The 16,411-nt window shown below is 43.8% G+C and overlaps 1 protein-coding gene across 9 annotated transcripts in view; it reads left to right on the plus strand.

Moving 5' to 3' along the window:
* KCNIP1 (potassium voltage-gated channel interacting protein 1) overlaps positions 1–9,056 on the plus strand; it is a 334,144-nt gene extending 325,088 nt beyond the window's left edge. For all 9 annotated transcript variants that reach the window (XM_051631413.1, XM_051631415.1, XM_051631412.1 and 6 more), the window contains 6 exons: positions 830–899; positions 3,185–3,255; positions 5,054–5,161; positions 6,117–6,221; positions 6,747–6,809; positions 8,775–9,056. In XM_051631413.1, coding sequence (XP_051487373.1) covers positions 830–899; positions 3,185–3,255; positions 5,054–5,161; positions 6,117–6,221; positions 6,747–6,809; positions 8,775–8,822 — 465 coding nt within the window. In that variant the 3' untranslated portion in view covers positions 8,823–9,056. The remainder of the gene's footprint in view (positions 1–829; positions 900–3,184; positions 3,256–5,053; positions 5,162–6,116; positions 6,222–6,746; positions 6,810–8,774) is intronic.
* Positions 9,057–16,411: the final 7,355 nt, after the last annotated feature.

The following is a 16,411-nucleotide window of genomic DNA, read 5'->3' on the forward strand; positions in this document are numbered from 1 at the left end:
TGCCCCTCTGGGCTCCTTCAAACTCATTTCTGTCCATCCCCAAGCTTCCTTCTGCTCCCACAGCATCTCTGTCTGCACAGAGCGTGGCCCTCCTGCACGTCCTAGTGCAGAAAAACAAACTCTTGAATTAATTTTCATTACTTTAGAAGATAAGTGGAAGAGAAAAAATATTATATGCTGCCTGGCAATTAGCCAGAATTAGCCAATAGACTGGCTTAACAGATTTTCTAACCTGGCAACCTGTGGAATTCTTTTATTTTTAAGACCTGGTTCTAGAATTAACCCCACAGGTTACCAGGTTAGAAAAATTACATGGGCACAATCTGCTTCTCAGAAGACAACCAGGTAAACAGGTTAAAAATTATTTACTCTTTAGCAGCCCTAATACTAATGCTTGTTTATAAAGATTAGAGTTCAGTAAGTACCATGAGCCTCCATGGAGCTGTGCCAGGCATCTGGCTAGGATTACTGAACTCATGTGTGGAGGCATTGGGCAGGGAAGTGTTAACTGGCACAAACATAGTTGTATTATTAGATGAAAGCTTCATATGACAGAAGACATGAGCTGCCTTTCTAGGTTGTCCTATAAAACAGCAATTAAACAGTGTCACAGGCTTGGTTCACCAGCTCTAAGATACTGAAGATGAAATTGTAGTCGGAATTATTTTAATTTCTTCAGCTGCACAACCTGTGCAACCAAAGCACTGTGAGAACAAGGATGTGATTTGTTTGATTGCTCTCACTGGGCTTGTAGAGTTTTACAAATGAACCTTTACAGACTGGGATGTTTTTTTCTTGATCTTTTTTTTTCTGTTTGGTTTTCCAACAGGAGTGTCCTAGTGGGGTTGTTAATGAAGAGACATTCAAACAGATCTATGCACAGTTTTTTCCTCATGGAGGTAAGCAGAGGACTGTGTGTCTGTCAGGTTTCCTGAAGCTTGGCTTAATGTTCATTCCTGCCAGCTGGCTGCAAAGCTACAGATTATCTGTGTGAGAACTGTGAATTGAGCTTAAGCTTTGCAGGATCTTCACCAGAAACACAAACAGCAAGGTAATAAATTGAAGTTAAACCCTTTGAACAGTTATTTCACAAGAATTTAGACAAACCCACATTAAAGACTGACATGAGTTGTCAGCCCTTTGTTCTCCACTAAACAGTGCTCTAGCCCAAGGTAGAAACTGGGATTGGTGCTTTTTCCTGTCCTGACTTTCTGGATGGCAGAAAGTTAAACCATGTCCCCATAGTGGTTCCTTGCTTCCCTGCTGTTGGACCTCTGTGCATGTCATATCTAGTTCAGGAGACTCCCAGACCTCATTTTGGCCTGCAAATTAATCAAAACCTCCTAGGTGGTGTATGAACACCTAGCTACCTAAAATGATCACTTTGGGTGTTTGTGTGACTAATTAAGACAGGGTCATATCAGGGATTGGAGTATTAAAGTATAGTATTAAACCTCTCAAGTAATGTGTATTCTTGCCTTCAAAACCTTCAAGAATCTATACGTTGTTTTAACTGGAAATATTCCATGGAGATACTGCTCTGGATTTGAAAGAAACGAGTCAGAAGTTTGTGGGGTTTTAGTAAAAGATGCAGTATTTGAGGCTTTCTGAAAATATCCTGCATTGTGGTAGCTGCAGATTATCTTCACTGTGGAATGATGCCTGCTGTTGCTGCAGGAGTGTGTGTGCACGTGTATTGGCTGTAGGAAGGGCAGCCACAAGCAGTTTCTCACTAAATACCAAGATAAACCACTTGATGTTTTAAAATGCAGGTGACCTCAAAGATACACACCTGCAATGAGTTCACGTTAGGTTTCAGTATAGACTTGATGAATTCATATTATTATTGCTTTTGGCTTTGTTATAAAAAGCAACTGTTCCGTTTAAATTTTTAATAAATATGATAAGAAATAAGTATTTATAATCTTAATGTATTTCTGGATGTGTTTTTTGTGTTCAACCTAAGTTCTAGTAAGTCCAAGGAACTCCAGTTACTTCAAGTAACTGCACTAACTCCTTTACATAACACAACTCGGGTGGCTTCTTCCTTCCCAGGTGTGAAAAACAATCAGGCACAGAAGCTTCATCTTTTCATGGATAGGTTTTTTTTTTTCTCCTCTACTGAGGCTGAAAAATTCTTGCCTTTGTGTGTCCCATTCCTTTGAAGTATGGTTCTCCCTTGGTTAGTGATGACAGTAGTTCAACCATGCTTAATAGTAAATCAGCTTAATAGCAGATGTGGTTCAGTATCTTACACTGTTTTCTTTCACTTGGTTTCCAAACTGTTTGTGTAACCTTAGTGTCATAAATTGTGAGATTTCAGATTCCTGAGAGATTTTTTCACTTTAATAGCTCTCTGTACAAATAAACTTGTACATTCCAGATATAATAAAGTATCTCTGATTTATAAAAGCTTTGTGCAGTGTCACCCCAGGCTTGTGATTTTTTTTTTCTTACACAGGGCTCCCATCCTTGGCAGGTTTTCACTTCTACTAATCATCAAATGATACTAGTGATCTAGTGTTTCTTAATATGCATTATGTATTATACTATTGAAGTAAGAATTCTAGTTCAATATGTTTAGTTCATTGTTTCATTTAGCTTAAGAGAAGGGTTTTTGTAGGAGTGTTCTACAAATAACGTAATGTTTTTCTTCTGGGGCTATTTTATTTCATAATCTTTACCTTAATAATGTACTAGACTTTTTTTTCACAAAGCCTTACAATCCTTACAGCCACCTAGGTATTTGATTTTTCTGCACACTGTTATGGTTACCTGCATTTGAATAATGGAAAAGTATTTAATTTCGTAGAGGTCAGAGTTAAGAGACTCTGGGTCTTTCCACCTGCCTGCCTGCATTGCACAGGGCACCAGACTTCACCCAAGCACACCCACACCCAGTATGAAGACTCAGCCTGACTAATTCTGTGTTTCCCACTTGCCCCAGAAACTCTCTAGGGAGGCTGGTTGTTTTTTTTGCTCATTCTTTCAAGTACAGCCCCCTAATCCAAACAGTTTCTTCTGTAACAACAGCTTTTGCAATTCAAGGCTGTTTTAAGCAGGGGTGTGGGGATGTGCAAGCCCACGTTAACATTTTCTAGGGCATAGAATGTCTGTCAGTGCTGGAAGGCTGGGTTTTATAGCAAAGGCAAGCAAGGTACTGAATGCTGTGTGTGTTTTCCAGATGCAAGCACGTACGCACATTATCTCTTCACCGCATTCGACACCGCACAGAACGGGTCGGTGAAGTTTGAGGTAATTGCTTTGCATCCTTCTTTGATGCTCCTTTCTCTCTTTTGGGTTTTTAACCTTCTCCATCCACTCTTCCTTGTCGACCAGTGGGACTTGGTTACGGGTTAGAGGTTTCAGTGTAAAGTCAGTTGATGTTTTCACATCTGGTTCATTTGATGCAGATGGAGTTGCACGTTTCCTTTCACTAAACAAACCCATGGATCGTGTTACTCGGTGCCACAGGGAGAAAATGTAGAGATTGGTGTAGCAGAGAGGAGAGGTCAAGGGCAGTCCTGTCCAATGATTGGCACAGATAACTTGGATGTCAAAGAAAAGCCAGTACATTGTGTGTCTTCTGCAGCCACCACGCATTGCAGGGTCCCATTTTTACGTTCCTGGAATGTGGGGGGTTTTAGCTTATTTGATATAGTGAACAAGTACCTCAGTTACTTTGTTCCTAGGGAAACCAAATCCACCCCTTGACTAGGAGTCCTGTTGCTGTGGCTACAAATAGCCAGCCTTCAAGCTCACCCACGTACTTGGAGTGCAGCAAAGAGATAAGTCATAGGCCTGTGGAGGATGAGCTTCATGGTTTTGAAGACCATTTACTGTCATCATAAAACTAGAAATCACAGGCAGCCTTGCCTTTGCCATCAAATGGCTAAAAATCCCAGTGATTGCCAGAAAAGACTGAGAAGTTAGTTCATTTATCAGACGCAAAATGGGAATGTTACCATATGTGTTTGTCTGTAGCAATGGCTGCAGTGGGAGTTTTGCATATGGCAGCTATTTAGTAGTTAGAGGCTTCCAGAAGGCTAAACAGGCTGAGACACAGCAAAATGCTTAGGTAAGTATTTATTAACAAAAAAAATAATAATAAAATAAACCCAACCAAAAGTGCTGAGCTTTCCTTCCTGACAAACCTGTCTCTTTTGTGGTTGTCAAACATAAGCATTTTGTCCCCCTTTTTTTTGTAGTATTCAGCAAATTCAAATTCCTCTGAGCCCTGGGAAAGAGGAGCAAAGGTTTCTAAGAAGTGATGCACTGCCCCATGCAAAGCTAAGGGGTACAACATGGGAAGGACTAAGTACATTAAGTGAGGTGTTGGGATCTCTGTAGCTCTGCTAGTTTGAAGCTGTGCTAAGCAGGCAGTGGCAGTCGGAGTGATTCTTGCAGCAGACCAGTGTTGGGAGGGAAATTACTACTGGAGCATCTCAGAGCACTCTTAGAAACCAGACAAGTATTTTGCCATGGTCACATTCATGCAGTATTTAGAGTTTAGAACATGATACATTTGGATGTGCAGCAGAGGAGGTGTCCCAGCCTCTGGCTGGGATCATACTGTGGTGTTCCCAGTAAATCCCCACTGTCCTACAGACGTCAGGGTCTACATCTGCCTGACTTGGACAGGACCTGCTATGAAGCCCTTGCTGTTTCCACACTCCTCACCCCAGGACTTAGGAGGCATTAAGGCTGCAGCACCCATTAGCTCTCCCTGCCTTTCCAGCCTTGCTAAGCTGCCTCATAAGCTTGGCCTTTAGAGTGGCTGCAGTTGAGTACCTGAGGACTTTCCTTAAGTTTGTGGTTACCTCACGCACATTTCTTTGTCATAGTGCTCACATCATCATAATGCTCACATTGGACACTATGTCCATTGAGTCCTGTCAGAGAGGACACCTTTATGAAAAAGGGAGTCAGAAGAGGTCGATAACCATATGCCTTGTCCTAAAAAAGAAGAGTCTTTTGGCTGGCATTACATAAAGAAGGTGATGTAGAAGAGGGTGTTATGAAAAGTCACCTTTCTCTCTCTGCCTTGGCCCAGGATTTTGTGATGGCATTGTCCATTCTGCTGCGGGGCACTGTTCATGAAAAGCTAAGGTGGACGTTCAACCTGTACGACATCAATAAGGATGGCTACATAAACAAGGAGGTAAGGCTGCTCCTCACAAAGGGGCTTGATTTCTGAAGAGAGCTGGCTGGTTTCTGCCGCGGAGCACAATTAATTTTGCATGCAGCTAATTAAATGCAAATCAGACGGACTTGAGCATTTATCTAAGTAAAGTGCACAAAGATCTTATTTTGTAGACATTTTCTTATATCACAGTGACTTTAATGGATTTCTTTAGCCAGGAGCAGAGCCCTACTTACTGCTATGACTGACATACCCTTTGCAGGGGAGGGTGACAGTGACAATAGCTACTTGGTGGCTGAGGGTTTTCTGGCTGCACTGGGAGGCAGGGTATGAGCTCACCTGAAGCACTACAAGCCTCCAGCACCACTCTTAAATCCTGCATCATCTTTTGTCTCCTTATGGTATTGTTTGTTTTGTGTTTGGGAAGCCTTGGTTTTGAGCATGGTAACCTGGATATTTTGCAAATTCATCTTGGTCTATCTTCTCAAACCCTTGTGTGTACCTGGAGGGTTTGTGGTAACTGCTACTGGTCATGGAGTTGTGTGGCAGTTTGTGCAAGGTGGGGAGAGGGGCCGGGTTCCCAGTGACTGTCCTGTGAAGGTCCCTGGCCCTGGTGAGGCTCTGGGACAAGGCTGGTGCCACAGTGCTCAGGACAGAGCATACCACTTGCAGCCCAGCACCACCCCAGCAGTGCTGTGTCAGAGCACACATCCTGCAGTGCTGCAGGGCCAGTGCAGGGAACTGAGCCCTGCAGAAGCCTCACTGTGGCTGTGGCAAAGGTGGCACCGTCAGAAGGAAGCACTTGGTTTCGATAGATGAACTTGATGATGATACATCTGTCTGCATGCAAATGTATTCTCTGTGCTGTCTTGGAACAAGAGAAGGAGGATGAAGAAAAGAGCAGTGAAAGGAAGAAATGTGCTGCCATTTGTATTAATTTCCTTTTGTCTGTGTTGGCATGGCACACCTGCAGGAAATGATGGATATTGTCAAGGCCATTTATGATATGATGGGAAAGTACACGTATCCAGTGCTCAAGGAAGATGCTCCAAGGCAGCATGTAGAAGTATTCTTCCAGGTACTTGAGTTTTGGTGTGTTTTTCTTAACACTTGAGCTATGCACTGCTATACTTTCCTGTGAGGTCAGCCCCACGTTCAGTCCCACACCCCATGACATCTTCTGTAATAAACTGTAGCAGCTGTTCAGCCCAACACCTCAGTGTCTGCTGGTTTCCTGGCTTCAAGATCTCTCATTTGTCTCTTTCTTGACCCTCTGCACTGGGATGTGTTGCAGCCCTTCTGTGCTGCTTCTCTCAACTGCCCATCAAGAGAGACAGGTTATGGTTGGTGAAGCAGTGAATAAATGATGTGTGAAGGGCAGAGGTTGCTGTGCATGTCAAAGTAGGAATAGTTGGAGATGACCCTAGGAGTGCTCACCACACCAGAGTAAATAAGTCCTTAGCAGTCAGCAAATTTATGCAATGACACTGAGTCTGTAATCTGGGCTTGTAAAGGGCCCCAGGTTTATTCAGGTTGCATCAAATATGATTTTTTTTATTGTAACTGCAGTGTTATGGAAACAAAATTGTGTTTTATTTTGCAGAAAATGGATAAAAACAAAGATGGTGTTGTAACTTTAGATGAGTTTATTGAATCGTGTCAGGAGGTAAGGACAAAACTATAACTGCAATGAAAGGGCTAGCTCATGCATCAGTGTTTGCTTTCCCTTTGGACAAACTCCATTTGAAACAAGATGCTGCTCAGGATCCTGGGTTTCCTTTGCTCTGTGAAAAAAATAATTTCAAGATTCAGTTTCTGGATTCTTTTATTATTTTTTTTGAAGGGGCTGATAGTGTGTCTGTGCTGCCTCTGGATGTCCTGAGCAGGTACCACGTTGCTGGAACTGCCCAGCATTGAAGGTCTCTCAAAATCTTGTCATTCTGTTTTGGAAATAAGCTTCCTCTTACAAATTTCATATTTTGGTTGGCTGTAATAGAACTACTTGCTGGTATTTTTAGCACTGGCAGAAAGAAAAGCATCTGCCTTAACATGCGGTTGGGCAAGTGTCTGTCTTAGACTGTAATTAACTGTGTAACTGTTTGCTCAGAGATATCTCTAATAGTTAATCAGTACAACAATGGCCTCTGCATTTCAAAAAGCTTACATTGGTGGAAATTGTATCATACCAGCCCTCCTGTGTATTTTACTTTCTGTGGAAAGATCTTTCCTGTTCTGCAGCCAGACAGATCTTCTGTACCTGAGCAATGGGAACACCCTCACTGAGGAGGGCTAGGCTGGTTTCCCTCTGCTTCTCTGTTCAGTCTGGCTCTGGCAACACCCAAATTACTTCTCAGTCAGGCTCTTCAGGTGGCAAAATCCTTGTTAGCAGATGTATAATGCAAGACTCTTCATTTGGTGGTTTGTTTTTTTTTTTCCCAGTTAATTGATTCTTGGTCTCTCCTGATTGTTTTCTTTTTGGCCTCATATTTAGTTTGCTCATTTGTGTTGTGTACTCTTCTTCAGACTCATCATTTGCCTTCAGGCTGGATGTGCATGATGAGTGGTCTCAGTATTGAAGCAGCTTTACTTTTACCTGTCAGTTTGTTTAGTGCTCTGCTGTCATTTGGGTTTGTTTCCATCTGTTGCCCTACCTGCACTAGGAGCTGTGCAGACTAAGGCACCAGTGTGTGTGGTTTCCTGGCAGGCAAAAGCCAGCCCTGCAACACTAAGGTGTCTTTTGTTCTTTATGAAAGACAGCCCAAAGTGCAGTGACTTCTTCAGCCATTTCTGAGGATCCAGCTCATGGGCAGCACTCCCAGCATTGCTTTGGAGAGCATGATTGGTTTCCCCTGAAAGGTGATACCTTGTACATCCCAAACTGTGTTGAAGGTGAGATAGGAAGATGCAGCCTCAAAAGAAGAGCAATGAAATACAATAAGTCTCTTATGTTGCTTTATGCCTGTTCATGTTACAGGCAAACAGTTCTTTTAACTTTTGGAATAGCTGGAAAAAAAAAAAAAAAAATCACGGGTTTGGGTATTACTCTGGTCTTACCTCTAAGTACAATTCTAAGGCTTTATGACAAACAACCTAGGATTTCCCCTGTGTGTTCACAACTTTCTCATGTGGATTCAGGACCCTCAGAGAGGCTGAGATTCCATGTATTTTGGTTTTGAGCCAGTTGTGTTTCTGGGATCAAGTCATCTTTCAGAGCAGCTTTCTTACCAGGTCAAATTCTGCAATTTAATTTGGTCTTTTGAAGCCCATTAAGCTAAGTGCACATTTTCATAGTCGGGATCAGTGAAATGCAGTTGGGCACTGAAGTCTAGGGATTCAGCACCAGCTCAGTGCTGGTGTCTGGGTTTCTTCTGTAAAGCACAACCCATGCTGAATGTCAGGCTTCTGACACTGGGCTCCCTCACTTCAAATCACCTAAGGTGCCAAAGGAAGGGGCAACTGCTTTGCTGGATCAGGACTTGATCACAGAATCAATTCCAGCTCATCAGGGATGAAAAGCATTATGAAAGCAAGGCTCTTGCCTGCAGCAGCTGCAGAGACCCCCTGTGCCAGGCAAAGCTACTAGTTAGTTGGGTTTGTCAGTGTTATGAAAATGTCTTCTCATTGCTTCCAGGACGACAATATCATGAGATCCTTGCAGCTCTTTGAGAATGTGATGTAACCACGCCTGGCGAGCGCTTCAGGAGTCAGAGACTCTGTAACAAAGACCTCCTTTCTGATGAAAGCTTTTTACAATTCAGCCGTGTTCAGTGTGTGAGGATTTTGTACGACATCTCCAACCAAATGGCAACCGAACGCAACCGGCCCCAGCTCTTCTCCCAGGAGACACCGGGGAACCTTGGTTTTGTTTTGGAAGCATGTGAATATTTTAATGAAACCTGATGAGGGAGAACTGCTGCTCGAAGTTCAATGAGTAATATACAGCATTGTTTGCTAGGCACCAGTCCTAGTTTTCATCTGGCGAGCTTGATTCCATATGGTAGCACATGTTGATAGCTTACTCTGCCATCTATTGTGAGTGAAGAGCTCAGTCCATGCTCTCATGCAGCAACATGTTCTATGAATGCCTTGTGGTTAATCTGCTGTGACAAAAGTTGAATCTACCAGGGTAATCTATAAACACAAACAGTAAGTGTACCTAGGACATGAAGCAGATGATCAGTGCAGCCAGTATCACTTTCTGCAGAGGTCCTGCTTTTCCTTTCACATGTGCTGGTGTCACCACACTGAGTTTGGTGGAAGTGGTGTAATCACACTGAGTCTGGAGCTTTTCCTGAACACATTAACTAGAGGATGTTCATGCTAGAGTGAGCCAGAAAGGAGCAAAACATCTGTTGCACATACACATTTTCAAACTACAGAACAAATCCTGTTCAATGACGGTAAATCCTTGCAAGACCAGGCAGATTTATAAGGGCTGGTACAGGAAAATGAGTATCTGCCCTGGTCCCAGCTACCTTCTGCAGTCCCAGCACGTGGAAGAACACTAAGTGTTTCTCCACTGTGCATTTCAGCAGCCCTGTGGTCATGTGCTCTGGTCCTCTCGGTATAGGTTTGACAAACGCATCTCAGATTCATCATTTGAATGTTTGTATTTTATTGTTGGATGTTAGACTAAAGTCTTGACTGCTTTAGAATCTCAGAATCAGCTGCCAGGCCCATATGTCTCTTTGAGTAATTTAATATTTTCTATAGCAAAATCTTTTTTCCTACCAGGCAGTTGCATGACCTGCACAAGTCCCATTTCCTTCCTAAAGCCATATAGTGCATTGCTTTGGAAGGCTGGGTTTTTTAATGAGCAAAATAGAGTCTTGTAGTGAATACACAGCAAATTTGAATTTTGCTCAGTAGATTACCCCTGGAGGTATTTAAAAGCCATGTAGATGTGGTACTGAGGGACATGCTTTAGTGGTGGACTCATCAGTGCTAGACTAATGGTTAGACTTGATCATCTTAAAGGTCTTTTCCAACCAAAACTGTTCTATGATTCTGTGTCAGAGCCTGTTTTCAGAGGAGTCTGTTATGAAAGCTAACACACCATGGTGCTGGCACAGTCGCCAGGCAGAGATGGCTGAGAAACCAAGGGAAGGAAGGAACAGCCAACTTTTCCAGGCCACACAGAAGGGAGAGTCCCTCCCGTACTGTAACATCACTCTATCCAGTAAGCATATATTTTTATTATATTAGATACTATATTACAAATATGCTGTTAGCAGTGAAGATATATTTTAAAAATTATGTAAGTGGAAGCTTTTTATAATACAAGATATATAGAATGCCTCATTTCTGTAGCCCAGTATTTTATAAAAACAATCTACTGAAGTATTCCTGCTCACAGAAGTAGGTCTGATCAGTACTAGTGTAATGCTGTGCTGGTTCCCCAGATGGGACATTTTCCCCTTTTACTGTGCTCCTCCTTACACTTCTGTGTAGTGTTTATTCCTCTAAGTTGCCCACTTGTCATCAAAAGTGCTGTTGAAGTGAGGGAAGTTACACAAAGGCAGGAATGAGACTCCAGTCTATCCTGTTTATCGCCTTCCATACAAACACCATTCATTAATTCATTTGCAGCAGTGACACAGAGCAGAGCAGCTCCAGTAACGTGCTGTGATGTACAGAAGGGATGTGATGCAGTGAGCAGCCTCATCCCCCAGTTGTCCAGTATTGTCTGTTCAGCTTTTATTTAAGAGGCACTTGATAAAGACAACAGCTGTGGCTGAAATAATAGTGTTTACACTGTTCCTCCTTCATTCTTGCAATCACTTTAGCAAATGACAGAATTTAATAACTTGCTTGTCTCCCTCCACCAAAGGAGTACCTGCCTGTTGTCAGTCTGAGCAGCTCACTTCAGCTGAGAGAAGGGGTCAAGATAGCAGGATACACACATCTGGGCTGGGTGAGCACAGTGCCTCCCTCTGACAGTGTTGCTGCAAGCCTGCTCATGAGATGGCACATGCAGCCTGGAAAGGTAGCAAAATTTTCATGTCCTGTTTTCAAGAGAAAAGGTTCTTGCTTGCATGATCCCATGGTCTCTGAAGCTAAATCAATTTCTGGAGTTACTGTGATGAATTCTCAGCAGTTTTCTGCATTCCCACTAGCTGAAGCGCTGCAGGGGTGGTGTGGAGGTGCCTGTGCCACAGTGGCTGCTTTCTGCAGAGCCTTGCTTTGGCAATGTACATTTGGGTGTTACTCTCAGCATGTGCTTAAGTGCACTGCTGAAATCAGGCTACCTTCAGTGACTCTGCAGTTTTGGCACCTCCTTTGCTGTGCTAGTGTTGGTTTTCAGCTCCCAGGAATCATGGGAGTGTGTTAGGCAAAGAGGGAGACACTGATCCTGCCCCGAGGCATAACCAGCTTGAGTTCAGTCTCACCCACAGATACTGATGTTCAGCCCTAGTTGCTACCTCTGTGCTCCTCTTGAAGGCCATTGTAGCTGAGACAGGAGGACTGGCTCAGTGACACACACAGCTGTATTTTCACATAGCTCTAATTGTCGTTTCTGTCTGTGGTGGAGTCGTTGCCTTTGCAAAACCTTTTATTATCCTGTGTTTGTCTCTGCTCCCACTGGAAGCAGCCAGAGCCTGGTGTGCCTCCGTGCCCAGAGGGCCCCTGGGTTTTCCGTGAGCAGCATGTCTGGATGTGGCACGTGTGCTCCAGCCAAGAGATGACAGGGATCCAGTGACTGTGAGGGAATCATCCTCTGCATGGAAATGTCTTCGTGTTTGTTTTTTGTTTTCTGTGAATGTTACTTGGTAAACTTGCAAAACCTCCCATCCCTCATGAACAGGGCTTGCAATATTGATGGCAAATACTACTACAACTTTATAAATAAAACATAGTATGCTATTCTAATCTCATAGCATCATAAATCCTACTGCCAGTGTATGGAAGGTAGTTGCTATGCTGGCTTCTAGGTTACAGTTAGACTATATGTCAGTGCTATCAACTGTGCACACTTTCTCCAAGTTGTGAACATTTAAATCATTAGTCTGACTGTTTCATTAGTTACAAACGTTAGTCTGCATCTTCATGACAGCATTTTCTAAAAAAAAAAAAAGCCTTTCTAACATGCATCTTAGGCAACAATCTGTTGAAAAATAGGAATGTGATTAATGATAATGCAAAAAATGTCATGTGCCTGTTACTGTTGATGTTTGTTTTCCTGTTACTTGGAATGCATTGCAATATTGTGGGTATTCACGGGTCAAGCTGTCAACCTGAGGTTCAGATATCCAAAGGTCCAAGGACTATGAGCAGAACTTGGGCATTGCCTGCCTGTGACACGGGTTAAGAACAAACATCTTTGTGTCCTTGTGTGACCTCCAATAGGATGGTAGCAGCAGAGTAACAAACTTTCTTTTTTCATGGAAGTGCCATGAAAGACCTAAAGAAATGTGCATATAATATAAATTGTGATAACTAAAGCCATGTGAATGGAGCAGCAATGCATAGCTTCACTCTTACAATGCTATTCTCCAACAGCAATTTATATTAAATTTTGTTGAATGGTTTAAAAAATGTTGCTTTTAATAATAAAGGAAATATCTGTAGAAGGCTGTTCTTTCTTAAGCCCAGTATGTGCTTCTTTCTTAAGGGACACTGCCAGGTTAAACATGTACAGGGAAACTTTTCAAAGCAGGACTCTTACAAACACAGGTCTGTCTGCACAGAGGCAGCTCAGCTGCTGAACTGTGCTCTGAGCGTAACGTTTACATGATTTAGTTGCATCACTGATTCAGGGGTGCTCTTATGTTTGGTAGCACATCCAACTGACACTCTGGCCTTTGTGTAAATAAGAGTTCTCAAAAATGTTTTACCCACATCACTGAGAGTGTCTCAGAGTAGTAAAGGTTGAAAGCTTACAGGTGAGTCTTTTCAGTAGTTCTGCTTAAGTATAACCAGGAGAGCAGGAAACTGTGCTGAAGAAAAATGCAAACATGATTTTTTTTTTTAGAGATAAGAAAAAGAAACCAAAACCTTGCAGTGTCCTTTAGCTATGGTTTGTTGTAAAAATCCATTCTGACACAGAAAATGCAGAAGAAATTTTGCAAGACTCTATATATATGTGTGTACATATATATACGTACATAAAAATTTGCTGAACTCCATTCTGTAGGGTATGTCTACCAGCACATCCCAGGAAAAAGAATATTCTCTTGCATACATGCAGAAATGTGAAAATAAAGATGTCCGTGTGAAATGTGGTCTTGGTGTCACTGCAGTGCCTGAGGAGGTTGTGTTGCCCAGCCCTGCTCCCCTGGCCAGCTCCTGGCCGTGCAGACAGGAGTGAGCAGCCTGGGGACTGCTGCTACTGCCACCCAGGCACCCGCCTGCTCAGAGGAGACAACAGTTCCCTCTGGAAAATGCCACACCTGACTTCTGCTGTCCCTGCAAGGAAAAGGTGGAGAAGCTGCCTTCTCAGCACCCCTCGCTAGCTCTGAAGTGCACCCAGCTGCTGCAGAACACTGTCCCCTCTGGCTCACCAACACGTGCGTACGCCGCTTCTCCCTTTTGCAGCCTCACCTTGGCCTGAGCACCTGTCCCAGGCCTTGGCTGCTGCTGAGGGATATTAGACACTTCTGATTTCATTCTCAGCCTGTCACTGGGGCAGGCTGAGTATCTCATCCTGCTGTGCCTGCTCTGGAGTGTTGCATCTGATGGTCTGAAGGGACGGGGGGGAGAGGGCAGGTCTGCACTGGCAATGAGGGCAGAACCCACAGCACCTCTGGGAAGGTCCTGCAGGGAGTGGGAGGATGAAACTGAGGCACATGCTGCAGCTCAGCAAGGGGAAAGGGTCACTTTTGAATGCAGCAACAACTTTTTCTTGCTATGGGATTAATTCTGTAATCTTTGCTTATCTATGCAGGTCCAGGCTGGAAGGGGAGAGGCCTGGGTATGTTGGCACATGCAGACCTAACTTCTCTGCACAGGTAGAAGTTACCAGTTATGGGTTCTCTTGCATTTGGGACCAAAAGATGCATCTGAGGTGGTAAAACATGGAAAACTGATGTAGCATGCTGGGAAAAGTGAGGCTTGTATCCTGCTGGAGTGGGATGTGACTGGGAGCGCTGTGGGACAACAGGTATTTATTGGCCTGCAACCTAGATTTAAATTAACAAATTGCTTTAAGGGAAAAAATCCCAGATCACCATCTCTAAGCCTTAATATCTGGAATCAATTCTGAGAGGTCCAAGCCTAAGTGGAGCTGAGCATTCCTGCTGGAAAGAGGGCAGGCTGTTAACTTTCTGCCTTCCATCCGGAATTATCTCCTCAAGCTGCAGTCTGCCTGACCACCACAGCATGTGTCCCTCAATTCAGTGCTCAGGACTATTTAAACTCTGTGAAGCAAATTCAAACTGGTGACAGGCAGCAGAGTGACAGCAGACAAGTCCAGAGGACAGGAACAAGGCCAGAGGATGAGCTGACCTGTATCTAGCACAATCTTAAATTGTTTAGGCCAAGTGAAAGGAATACGTAAGAAAGTCCCTATAAGTAAATGTAATTGAAATTACCAGAAGAATTTGAAGACAGCTGCTAATTTTCTGTGTGACACTGATTAAAAGTTAAGGAATAATAAAAATGCAGTTAAAGTAAATAAAACTGGTAAGGTATCAGTAATAGCAATGTGAAATCCTCAGTGTATTTAAATCCTCAAGTTAACATGGGAGATTATCAACCATGAGAGGCCAGCCTGGGATAGACATCCCCTCATAAACTACCCGTGTAGGAAGTACAATGAAATTTTATCATCTTGTAATTCAGGGGCTGGAGTTAGGGGGGTTTAAATGGCAAGGGCCAGAGAGTGTCACCTCCCCGTGGGGCTGTCCTGTTCCTATGTACCAGGTGCTCTCTAGAACAGTCGGACACGTTTTCAGCCCCTGCAATAACCCAGCTGCGGGACAGCTCCTGTATTTTGAAAAGCAAAAAGGGAGGTTAAGATCAATACGTCTGGATTTCAGCAGCCAGGGTCTGAGGGGTGTGCTCTGGCAGGGAACACTAGGTGTCACTGGGACCCTGCGCAGCCAGGGCCAGCACCCGGGGCAGCAGCTGCCAGCGGATTGCATTGAATTATCCCGGGGGCGAGGGCACAGGGCGCTAATGTACCCACTTTCTTACAGACACACCTTCAACAGCTGGCTTTGAGGATGAATTAAAATCAAACAAAAACCAAGTGCACGTAATGCTTGTCTTATAAAAGTCATTAAAAGTACATCTCAAAATGAGTGTAAAAGCAGGGAAGGTGACCTTTGACCAACAGAATCTAGGGAAGAGTAATTCTGTCTAATTCACAGAAAGAGAACTGAAGCAAAATGTGTGCCCTTTTCTCACAGGTCTGTATGGATATGGAATCAGGCATGGGAGCTGCATAAGGCCTGTCCTAATTGGAGAGCTGGCAATGGACCTACCCTTGCTGGTTGGCCAGGACAGTCCCGCTCACCAGCTGGGAGGTGGAAAATGAACTGAGGGTCTCTAGGTCCTCAATGGGTGTTGTTCTTTCCAGCCTGGTTTGTTTAAACTCTCCTTCTTGTCTTGCAAAAGAAAACTGTGTTTTCCTCTACCTGTTCTTATAGAGACCCAGAATCACTCTGGGGCTGTGGCTGGAAACTGCCATGGGAAGATGGGGCCTCCTGGCAGAATAAATTGCCATATTGATGGGGAAATTCACCTGGGAACTTATCTGCTGTCCTGGCCCTGGCGTTGCCTTTGGCCAGTGAAGGCAGCTCCCCATGCTGCATGTATGGGCTTGTGGAAGAGCCAAGGTGCTATCAGGGTAATCTGCATCCCTAATTCAGGACAAGGGCTTCTGCAAGAGGCTGACAGTGGTTCTGGTAGAGGGGAGTATTTCCTTTAAAAACATGGAACACTATTAAAATTAGTTGTTGGGATTTGCAGTGACAGCCAGTTGCCATGAAATGGACAACAGAGACAGGGTTGCAGCACAACAAAACCATGTTTTGTTCACAGGAATCGGTTCTGAAGTCTCTCTGCAGAAGAAAACCAGCCCAGATGGTTACTGCCCTCACCCAGGAATCCAGATAAAAAAGGAAGAATGAGGCCATTCTGGTCAGCCTGAACACTCCTCACAAAACCCCGTGACTCCTTCCCTACACCACAGGTTTTCTCGTGACTGTGTTCCCACTGTCTCAGACCCAAGTCCCAGCTCAGGTTCCTCTGCAGCTGTCAGGGGCACAAGACTGATAAAGCCACCCTGCCACTCTGCTATGTTTTTAGAGTATGTTTTAGTCTTTG

Source organism: Apus apus, chromosome 13, assembly GCF_020740795.1.
Source record: "Apus apus isolate bApuApu2 chromosome 13, bApuApu2.pri.cur, whole genome shotgun sequence".
NCBI lineage: Eukaryota > Metazoa > Chordata > Aves > Apodiformes > Apodidae > Apus > Apus apus.